The 12,349-nt window shown below is 36.0% G+C and overlaps 1 protein-coding gene across 1 annotated transcript in view; it reads left to right on the forward strand.

The window, feature by feature from the left end:
- CFAP47 (cilia and flagella associated protein 47) overlaps window positions 1-12,349 on the forward strand; it is a 375,387-nt gene that overhangs the window by 277,580 nt on the left and 85,458 nt on the right. The window contains exons 53-55 of the mRNA XM_089324690.1: window positions 1-89; window positions 8,931-9,106; window positions 9,432-9,539. The exon at window positions 1-89 is cut by the window's left edge and continues 9 nt beyond it. Of these exons, the coding sequence (XP_089180816.1) occupies window positions 1-89; window positions 8,931-9,106; window positions 9,432-9,539 (373 nt within the window). The remainder of the gene's footprint in view (window positions 90-8,930; window positions 9,107-9,431; window positions 9,540-12,349) is intronic.

Raw genomic sequence — 12,349 nt, forward strand, 5'->3', positions numbered from 1 at the left:
TTAGCAGTTTAAAAATCTGGTATCATCTTGAGATACACAGCACTCCTAGACCACCCTTAAAAATTATGGAAATAAACTGTATTGCTCTGGTAAGAAGCCATTACATGTTCATAGATAGTCCTTGTACAAGTAGCTAGAGCTCTTGTTGCACACTAAATTGCTATCCCTAAGAACATCCATATCAATGAATATGTTGAGATAAACTATTCAATTATAGCGAATTCATTTTTAAGTCCTGTACTATGGACTTTGAATGTTCTTGGAGAATCTATTTCTATTACATGGCATCCTATGGTGACTATACTAATTGGAATTCACCTCTTTGTTTCAAGAGTGACTAGAATAAATTTAACCTTAGCCTGCATGCTTTTAATCATATATATGATAAAAGCAGGATTGTACTCTCTAGTCTTGTTCATTATTGATTTTCTGGTTTGTACAATAGGCCCTTCATTTCAAAACATATCTGAAGCAATTGGCAGACTTGGGATTTAAGTAGTAGTGGCTAAGAATAGGATTTTCATACTTAAATTATTAAAGTGTTAGTAAATATGACTGAAATTATTTAATGAAGTGAAGTATTGAGAGTTGTCTTAAATGAAACATTAGGACATGGTATTAATAGTGTTTTAATGGCATTTAATTCTTTTATTACTAGCACTCAAACATTTAGTCTGATAATTACAAAATTACATAATTTTCCTTTTTAAACATGCAGATAGATTTCTTCACAGAATTGATTAGAATCTTGAACTTTGGTTCCAATAAATAAAAAGTAGGAAAAATATGAAATACATTTTTGTTTGTAACTTGATTATTTGCTTACCTCGTTTCTAAGTAAATCTCCATTGAGGCGTAGCAAATGGATGGTTAAAATACTGAAACGCACTCCAGTATAGTTTGCAGAAATATCATCTTCTAAATGAAAAATTGTTTAATATGATGACAGTAGCATCATTCCACTCAACAAAAACTGTATTTCTGTGACCTGATTATCACTGTGGCGTGCAACCTTTCACAAGCAACATTTAGACCAGCAATGATTCTAAATAGACTTTGAAAAAACAAAACTCTTCATGGCATCTTTACTCCACATTACAGAAAGAACGTTGACCTATATCTGCAGAATATCTAGGTAGTCACAATGAATCTTATGGACACTCCTTGTTCTGGTTAGATGTGATGTTAACCAATATGTAGAGCTGAAGTGACACTGAAGCAAAGATTCAGCTCTTTATACTTCCAAAGGCAGGGAATGAGATTGGAGAGCAAATTTTAGAAGTCAGACTTGCATGACTACTTTCCAGTAATCTCAATCCTATTCAGCTCCTTCTCCCTCAGGCCAGAGTGTTCTGCTTCCTTCTCCATGCGGTTCTATTAGAGTCAAGAGGAAACTAGAGGGACATACGGACTCCGAGTTTAGAGATAGAAGGCATTTGGTGTTTACCATCCATGCTCTGACAACAGCAATAAAAAAGTCTTACCAGTCATTGAACATCAAGGGACTCTCCCCATCAAATAATTCTGACCCCAAACAACCTGAAGAGAGCATCCCCAAAGATTCTCTAATGCCACTGGTAAAGGCACTGAAAAACTGAGACAGAATGTGTTTTGAAAAGGAAGTGTAAATCTTGGTTAAAGTGTATGTGTGTTCTTTCTTTCATCATCCCTGGCTGAGGACATCTTAATTTCTTCTGTATTGATTACAAAAACTGGAGAAGCAAATGTCCTTCCAAATCTATGGTTTATCTCAGAACATTTGAATCGATGTAGAAGAAAGCTTAAAATGAAAACAAAAGTTGATGTTGGAGCACAAAAGATTAGCTTTCCTTCCATTCAGCGTAGTGACTCTGCTGAGCATGCAATGAGCTCAGAAAGTTTTAACATTAGAAATTAGGTGTGGGGCCAGTGACGTGGATCACTTGGTTAATCCTTTGCCTGCGGTGCCAGCATCCCATATGGGCGCCCGGTTCTAGTCCCGGTTGCTCCTCTTCCAGTCCAGCTCTCTGCTGTGGCCCAGGAGGGCAGTGGAGGATGACCCAAGTCCTTGGGCCCTGCACCCACATGGGAGACCAGGAAGAAGCACCTGGCTCCTGGCTTCGGATCGGCGCAGCGCCGGCCGTGGCGGCCATTTGGGGAGTGAACCAATGGAAGGAAGACCTTTCTTTCTGTCTTTCTCACTGTCTATAACTCTACCTGTCAAATAAATAAATAAATAAATGAAATTAGATGTGAAGGCAGGTGTAGAGGGGTGACTTGGGTTAGTATGAATAGTTTCCTGCTACACTTGACGAGGAAAACATGGCAATACCTCAGTGGAAACCATCTAATTGATGGTTCTGTTAGCCACATACTGAGTAAAGAGGCTTCTTAAAACCCCTTACTTGAACATTTTGAGAAGGGAATTTATAACTATTCTGAATTTTTTTTATACACCTGAGGGATGGGGATGGTCAGGATGGGGTTAGAGAAGTTCACAATCTCTCATCCCTTCTTTTGTAAGTCTTCAAGTCGGGAAGATGTTAGTTGAGATCAACACTGCAACAATCTGAAACACCATTATTGCAATAAAAGTTCAGACAACATGTCAAAGTAAAAGGTGAACAATTTTTGGATACTCTGTCATGATGAATGACTCCTGCCTCTGCCTTCTTCCCTAAATGAAGCTGCAGAAGAAGGGACTGAATGTGACATCTGCCATGTGCTAAACAGCAAATATTCCCCCACTGCAACTTGTGACAAATAACATTCAAATCCATGTGCTTACTTGGTAATTCAGTGTAAGCGTTTCAATAACGCACACACACACTCACACACTTCCTAGGGATATGGCCTTACAATTCGATATATTTCTATTTTTCACAGATTTTTATAGTCCCTTCCTCAAGATTATGCGATATATCTAAATACAAATGAATAAACCTATATATTCTCCTGGTGGCTTCTTGCTTTTTCACAGCTCCCAGACATCTATTAATACATCCTCAACTCACATTTCCCCAAAACCATCATTAGCAACTCACCTTGTTTCACCTCTAAATTCTGTATGATTCAGGTCAGATGCAAAAGAATTGTTGACAAAGGGCAGGATGTGAGGCATGACATGCGTATATACAGTGTCTTGCATCTGGCAATAGAACAATAATGGCAATGATATTTCAAATGTACAACTGCCTTCCTGGTTCCACTGAGTCCTGAACCACTGAAACCAACTTTTCAATTTAGGCAAATTATTGAGCCGGTTAAAGTTATCACTTCCTCTGAATTACATCATGCTTTCACAATATCTTTTAGTTTAGTTTGCTTATGGATTTCATAATATTTTCAAACTGAGTAACATTTAAATAGAAGATTTCTTTAAAAATATGCCTAACACTATTGTGTGTTTGGTGCCTCAGAAATAATTCTTTTGTAATGATCTCGTGATCATCTTCTGAGAGGATATGGTGAAAAAAGCTTCCTGTTAGTGCGGACAGAGTTGTCATTGACTCAATTAAACTTTTCAAGGAAAAACATAATCTCTATTTACTCTGACCAAGCAGGAAGTGATGAGGTTTTCAGTGGAAGCAATGAATTAAATTTTTCCTCTTGGTGAAGCTGTGAACCAGCAACCAAGGGATAATGTTACAAATAGTAAACCCTCATATAAATTGCATATTTTGTCCTTTAACAAATATTTATTGCCTCTTATTTCACTGAAACTCCTAAATTCTAAGGAACAGGGATGAATAATAAAAGAAGTCTACCATTTACATTGATCTAACATTCTAGTAGAGTTAGAAAATAAATAAAGTAAGTGAGACGGTATATTTCATGGGAAATCTTTCTATTGTTCTGGTTTTTCAAATAAAGTCACAAACCTTAGAGCCATAGATAATTCCATTTCCATGTTATGAAAGTCATTGTTATGCCTTTTGTCTAAGAGTCACTAAACATATTAGTTAGGGTATTTCTAGCTGGAGTTTAAAGTTGCAATGATTTAATACAGTAAAATGTACGATGATTGTAACAGTCTTGTGCATGTATCCCTAGTTTTTGGATGGCATTCTCCATGCTGTGATTCAAGGAGACAGAAACCTTCTATCTTATGATTCCTTCATCCTATAGGGTCTCAAAGAATCCTGTATGTAGGTGTAGAAATATAACACAGAAAGAAGGGAATTTCCACCAGATTCCTAATTGCCTTAGCATAGAGATGACACATCACTTCCACTCACATATCATTGGGGAGAACCATGACATGGCCATGTCCAGTTGAAAGAAGTGTCTGGGAAATATAATCTCTGGTTGAACAGCTGCTACCCAGTGATGTCTTTATCCTGTAAAGGGCAACACAGAATTTTAGGGGAGAGATGATACTTCAGGCATATCAAGGGAGGTGAGAAATCTTTAGCCAGCCCATCACCCAATTCTAGTCCATATACATAATGGCTGGAACACAATGACAATGAGGGTGGTTTCTTTAAGAGGAAATTAACAATTTAATACCTGCTGAATTTTGGTGAGTTCTTATCAGAGAAATGGACCACAAAGGAAAGAAATATGGCTTGAGTGATAGTAAGATGCACTTCTGCTCTCATTAGGTAAGACTTCATGGGTCAAAGCGGATTTGAGTCAATGGAAGGAGGGTGGGCTGTGGCTACTTTGAAAGGTTCTAGCCCAGGATACATTCTGGTAGGGTGACAGACAGGAACCCAGCAGAAAGAATCTAAGTGAGGTCATACAAGATAGAAGAAGGAGAAAGAACCTTGTAAAGTTAACTGGTGATCAAACAGAATCAGTAAATGGTCTTTCTTCTTCTACCTCTCATCGATCTGTATTCTATAACTTAAAGGAGACTAATTTGCACAGGGATGGCAGGAAAAGTGGAAGTCAGAGCAGGGGCTTGGAAAGAGAACATCATGCATTCTTTCTTCCCCACAAGGGGTCTGAGAAAATACTAAACGGGCCTGAAGGCGAGGACAGGGCCTCAGAGAGGGAAGGTCAGCGAAAGCATTCCATTGGCTACGTGTTGAAAGGTGAATTCATTTTAACTTTCTTTAAATATCTGAAAATGAGACTCTTCTAGCACTGAGAACCATCCTAGGATAACAACAGGGTTTGGAGAAAGACAACGCCTTCACTGGTTTCCGGAGCAGTAATAGGAGACATGTCAGCACCCCACCAAGTTTACTCCATCCAGTGTTCCCCTATTTACCATGACAATAAATGAATGAGATAAATTTAGATGATTATCACTCTATGAATGAAAGTAGTCCAGAGAGATATTGAGGGTGGATGAAGACTGCAACAGTGCACCCAAGTAGAGAGAAACTAGCAAATGTACAAGCCCACAGGACAAATTGACCCTGGCTGGAAGGAGCTCAGGTATCCCAGCAAAAGGAACTTGGGAGGCTGGAGTTTGGACAGAAAAGCTGGGTGGGTGGTGAACTGTGATCAGAGGTTTTCCTCAAGGCCAGCTCCTTTAGGGCTTCAAAGGCCAACATGAGAGATTTTAATCCATATGCAATTAGAAATCTCTACAGGATACAAAAAAGGGGGAATGATCTGATATAATTTGTTTTTAAACCTCTCAAATTGTTTCTTCCACTGTGTGAAGATAATAAACATATAAATTATATTTTAATGTTGAAAACATCATAGATTTAATATATACGTATGAAAAATTCCTATGATAAGGTTCATAATTTATAAAATTCAATACATCTGTTTGTCCATATTTTAAAATAGTAATTCATGCTTATATGAGTATTTGATTTTTTTCATTATTGTACATTCCAGCATCTTGTGAATGTTCCTGTTTTAAAATCTTATATTTCACAGGACTGAATGTTCATAATTTAGGCCTTTTACATAGGTATTTGAGAAACAGAAGCAATTTCTTGAAACAGCCATTATGTTGACTAACATTGTTCTTATATATAAGCAAGAGAAAAATATTTAATACCTTAAAAGGAATGCTATTTTTGATCTTAAAAATGGTCATGTGAAGGTGAAAGACAGCCTCAGAATTTTCCATATGCAGCCCCTACAATTTTGCTTCTGTTTCAAAAAGCTCAGTCATAACTGATTTATATTTAATTCTTACCATAAATTACCTTTAAAGAGTACTCATGAAAATGGCAGAATATACCCTTGGCAAGAGAAAAACTATCCACATATTTCATAGTCTTCATAGATAAAGTAGTCACAGAAATTCAATTGGTTTTGTAATTGTGATTGAATAAGAATTACTGGGGCCGACACTGTGGCTCACTTGGTTAATCCTTCACCTGCGGTGCCGGCATCCCATATGGGCACTGGGTTCTAGTCCCGGTTGCTCCTCTTCAAGTCCAGCTCTCTGCTGTGGCCCAGGAAGGCAGTGGAGGATGGCCCAAGTGTTTGGGCTCCTGCACCCACATGGGAGACCAGGAGGAGCTCCTGGCTCCTGGCTTTGGATCGTTGCAGCCATCTGGGGTGTGAACCAACGGAAGGAAGACCTTTCTCTCTGTCTCTCTCTCTCACTGTCTGTAACTCTACCTGTCAAATAAATAAATAAATAAAAGAATAAGAATTATTTATCATAAAATGCAATGGTAATATAACAGAATACCTTGGACAGCAAGATATTAACATTTTAGCAGTCATGACTTTCTTTATGTGTTTATTTTGTATATTACTTGCTTAAGATGATTATACATTTCTGAAATTATATGGGTGACATTAGGGATGTATTCCAAGAATAATATATATATAATATATTTGATCATTTCATAAAATTATGAGTAACAAAAATTTCTTCTCCTTAACTTACTGAATGTATCAGATATGTTTTTAAAAGATTGATTCATTTATTTATTTGAGAGAGTTACAGACAGAAGAAGAGACAGAGAGAAAGGACTTCCATCCACTAGTTCACTCCCAAATGGCTGCAATGGCTGGAGCTGGGCAGATCCAAAGCCAGGAGCCTGGAGCTTCTTCTGGATCTCCCATGCAGGTTCAGGGGCCCAAGGACTTAGGTCGACTTCTACTGCTTTCCCAGGCCATAGCAGAGAGCTGGATCAGAAGAGAAGCAGCCGGGACTTGAACTGGTGCCCATATGGGATGCTGGCGCTGTAGGTAGCAGCCTTACCTGCTATGCCCCAACCCCAGCCCCTGTGTGAGATACTTTTAAAATATCTCATTTTATAGCCCTAGGAATTATTGAGATAAAATTAAGCCTGTCTAAGTTATTTTGGAAATATTTTGGTAGCTGATACTTAAAATGCAAATTATTAACAAAATATAATATTTTAAGAGTATAATTTAGATTTTTTCTTTACTTAAAGCTGGATGAAAATAATATTCAAAACAGAGACATTTGTAGATTAATTTTACAATACAGTTAAAATTATTATTTTAGAAATCTGAAGAGTATACAAAAAGTTCAGAGAAATACATATTATGAACCACATAGATTTCAAAATTTTTGCATAAAATAAACTTGTCTTTTAATTTCATTTCTTTATGAACCTTTTTGTGTACCCTCATGCAGAAGAGGGGAATGGAAACTTGGAGCTCTTGGCTATAATGAAGCATTATTCCTGTTGAGTCTATTGCTATTTGTGAGACTCCACAGAAACAGATTTCAAAGTTTCTGAAGAAATTGCAATGCTGATAGTTTAAAGCATTCATTGGCTGTCTGGAAGTCTGCTCCTGTGAAATATTTTGAAGGTGTATCCAAACCTACTGGCTAAGAGTGAAGTGATCAGTTACTGACCCTTGCCATGTATGTGGCCAAAATGCCAAGGGCAAGCTGGGACCTAAGTGCCCTGTAGCTGCCAACCCCATTTCCTACTATTAAGCTCCAATTAACCATAGAATGTCATAATCACTTTATAACATGAGAGCATGCTCCTGTTTGGTTAGTTGTAGTTCTCCGGGAAAATAGTAACTTTGAAGTCATTTTTTTAAAAAAAGTTGTTGTGTTCAAAATTTATATTGGATGACAAGACCTAAAGCATTTCTACATTTAAGTATCTTATTCATTCTAAGACCAAGATCTAAATGTCTTTTGTGCAGGTTTCCAACTATGAGTGAATGAAAACTTGGGTTATATTTTAGGAAGTAGTATGGAATAAATGGTAGACATTTGACACAGTGATGAATTTGCTGTTTGGGATTCCTGAGTCCCATGTTATCACAAATGCCTTGTTCAAGTCCTTGCTCCCCAGCTGCTGTGATATAAATGAATCATTCATATCTGTGATAAATATGAATCATTCTGGCTTATGGTTAAAATACTTTGAAATTCAGGGGTTTAAATCCCAGCATTTTTATTTTGATAAAGCTGTAGCATGTTCTTGAATGGACACTGGTTTTCTTTGAAAAATATCTGCACAGTAGACCAGAGAAAATGTCTTAATCCAAAATGATTCATTTCAATTTTGTGTTTTAAGCCCCAGGCAAAACTTCTAGTGAATATCTGGCTGGTAATATATGTTATCCTGCCATATATCTTTCCTTTAGATTTTGATTTGTTTGAGTCTTGGAAACTTTCTAGGGGGCTAAGTATCATAACAGTATTATAAAGTATGTCAGGTTGCCTAGAAAATTACTAAACTTTGTGGCATAGTGCCATTGTTGAGTTACTGCTAAAGCAAACACTGGAAAATGAAACTCACAGTGTGACAAATACATTTTAAACTTAATTCTGTGAATAGTTTTCTATCATTTAGTTACATAGATCTCTGTGTAGAATTTGCTGTTGAAAAAAATTCTTATTATTTACCAAAACTAATCAAGGAAAATATAGAAGCGATTAAAGGCTTTAAGATATAGTCAATATTGGATCAAGAAAAAAGGTAATTTAAATGGTCATATGAGTGTAACAGTTTTCTTTACATTTGCCTCCATAGATCAATGAATCAATGTTGATACTAAAAGCTGATTATATTTTTTTCTAATTCTAGGAGACCATTTGCATTGAAATACCTATCACTAATCCAAAAGACAGAAATATTCACATAGATGTGAAATTAACAAGTATTGCCCTTAATGGACCTAAGGAAATTACACTGAACCCACTAGATTATGCCAACTATATTGTGTGGTACTGTCCAGCAAGTACAGGTTGTAAAGAAGAAAGGTATTATTTGAGTGTGGCATTATATTTTATTGTCAATCATTTGTAATTAAATTTTTAAATGATTATTTTTTCACCTGCTCTAATCATTAAAATGGCACAGTCATTTTAAGAGGTAAGACTAATTCCTCCCATTTTATAAATGATGAAATTAAAGCTAAAAAATGTAAGCCATAAGCCTTGTCTGCACCCAGTTTGGATGCATCACAGAATTGTTGTTAAATATTGCATTTGTAATCAACTATTTCTGCCAATTTGGTATTTTTGTGCCAACTTTATCATATCGACTAAAACCACTAACAAGATGTTGTTTATTTCTCTCCACCAGTGTGATTTTTCAGCCTGAAATGGCTGAAGAATTCTGGTACTTATTGAAATTTATTATCAAGCTACCAACGCCAATCACAATGCCAGAAGTGAAGTGTGACCTTGGAAAGTAAGTTCTGTTTAACACATAAAATTATTTGATACAGGAGAAAATGTAAACCTGCAGTAGCCTTGTTAAAAATGCATTTAATCTTTTAAAACAAGAATTATATACACATTTCCAGCAATTGATTTTATTTTCCAGGGAAGGTCTGATAGGTAAACTACACTGTGAAAAATTGTCAAAAAGAAACCAATCAGAATTTAATAAGGAAAAACTTTTATTTAAAAGGATTTTTGTTAAGACTGGGAAAGGGACCTTTGCAATAGGGGGAATGCTTCCCATCTCAGAAATCTGTAAGGGTCACAGAATCAAATGGAAAAAAGCTTTTCTCTTTTACATATTAGAGGAGGGGCAAGCAGATATAAACATAATCTTTGGGGATAAATCTATACAAACAAGAGAAAATTACCAGTGGTGTCCATCTAACGGGAACAGGGTCTCACTGTGGTCAATGTCATCTCAGGAAGTTATGAATGGAGGGGCATGTTTCTTTTTTAGGATCTGTGCTTGTTTAGGCTTTGGGGACTAGCAAGTTCAGGGGCTGATAGGAAAGAGAAACCTGGCAAAAATTTGGTGAAGGCAAAGCAGAAGGCACACAACAGGCAGCTGTGAACATGCACTTGGACACTCCATTAATATTGTGGTCCCTTGAGACAACATACCATATTTAGGTGCTTGAGTTCCTATTCCATGTCTGGAACTAAATTTGGTACTGGTAAATATAGGTAAGTGAATCACAGTTCCTACTTATATAGTCGATGATCTAATGGGTGAGTCAGTGCCTTTGAGTTAATTTCTCTTCCTTAACACACCAGAAAGAGTGTTGAATTCTACCAGTACCAAATCTTGAGCTAAACATAATTACAAGTAATTCATTAAGGAAGTAATCCCAGAGAAATCAATAGGCGAATGGGGAGGCCAATTAAGGAAAGGGAGAAGACTAAGCACAAGCATGATCGCAGGTAGAGTCCCTGACTGCCTGATTCTGCAGAAAAATTTTGTCTCAGAGTTTGCCCTGCCTTGAAGCAAGGGAGCTGTTTTTGTTTCATTCTTGCAGTCTGATCCCTCTTCTATTTGATTTTAAAATTTTAATTGGCAAATAATAGTCATATATATATTTATGGGACACAATGTGATGTTTGGATATATGCATACATTGTGGAATGCTCAAATCAGGCTGATTAGCACACCCATCACTTCACATACTTTCTATTTCTTCATGATGAGACCGTTTAAAATCCTCTCTTTTAGTACCTTGAAATATACCATATACTATTATTAACTAAAGTCACCATACTGTGGACTTTGGAGCTCTCAAGCTAATCACTATAAGTTTCCTAGGGATAAGGCATAAACTCAGAAGAATATCTGCTATCTGTAGTATTGAAGAAGCTCCAGGACCCAAGGACAATCATCTAAATATCTCAGATAGGAGATGAACAGCAAGCATGCAGAAGGTGGGAGTTGGGAGCAGAGAGCTGGTGAAACATCTTCTAGGGGAATTGGATGGAACACCAGCAGTGTCTGCTTCAACAAGTTATATGAAAACTTACATCTAGTTTTATATATTTGCTCTTATTTTAAAATATACTAATATCAGAAACTATACATATTAAGATTTTAATAAATATAAGACTGGTACATGAAAATTTTCGCCTCCACCTGTTTATCATCACCTTTTTATTATTCCAATAAAAAGTGCTAGCCATTTCTTTCCATTTAAAATTGACATATAATAGTTATACTTATTTTATGGGATACAGTGTTGTAATTTGATACAAATAAACAATGTGTAATGATCAAAGCAGGGTAATTAACATTTCTAGCTCCTCAGATATTATCGTTTCTATATTTTGGGAATAGTCAAACTCTTCTCCAGTTATTTTCAAATTTATAATTAATTATTTTAAGCTGTAGTTGCCCTATTGTTCAGTTTCAAGAATGATGCCATCCATCTACTTTCTCCCTTCTCTGTACATTTACATTTTGGATTTAAAAACTGAAACTAATTTTAAAAGTTTTTTTTACCTTGTCTCATAATACTTGTCATTTTGCATTCAGGCAAACCTTCTATTGAGTTTTCATGTCAGCTATCAAAATCCAAGAGCATTTTGCTATTACTGTTGTTCTTCAGATATTTATTGTTTTCTGGTTTAGGTTCTTTCAATATAACATTACATTCTTATTTCATGCCTTAATACTTTTCCCTCATAGCCCTTATGCTTCTAATGGTCATTTTAAAAGGCCATGGTTTTCGTTTTTATGTGTATGTTTTGATATCTTTCCTATTAGAAACTTTCTAAGATGTTTGTTTGCTCATGTTCAAGTGTGAAGCTACAATGTTAGAAATCTTCACATCATAGGTGAATCTTACTAACCCATTCGTGTTGTTCTATGTGTCGTTTTTCATTGCTGAAAGCAGTATAGCTTTTTCTTTGTTATTGATGAACTTTTGGATTATTTCTATGTTTTATATATAATGGAAAATATTGTTCATAACAACAAATATAAGTCTTCTGTTGCCCAGTTGTGCTGATTGCTATTGTCTGTGTATATGGGAATGCAGTATCAGTTGAATGTAGTAAATATTTATTCAAGTTTAGTAGATAGTCATAAAGACTTATAAACGGCTCGTACCTATTTATACTCCCAATAGCCATCTATGAATTGTAGTTACTTCACATTCTCAAGAACATAGATATTATAATAATTCTAACCATTCCAGTGTTTGTGAAGTACTAGCTTATTGTATCATGAATTTACATGTTCCTCATGCTCATGGGGCTGAGTACTTTATTATATGTTTAAATGTCATT

Source organism: Oryctolagus cuniculus, chromosome X, assembly GCF_051225735.1.
Source record: "Oryctolagus cuniculus isolate XC-2025 breed Fujian yellow rabbit chromosome X, ASM5122573v1, whole genome shotgun sequence".
Taxonomy (NCBI): domain Eukaryota; kingdom Metazoa; phylum Chordata; class Mammalia; order Lagomorpha; family Leporidae; genus Oryctolagus; species Oryctolagus cuniculus.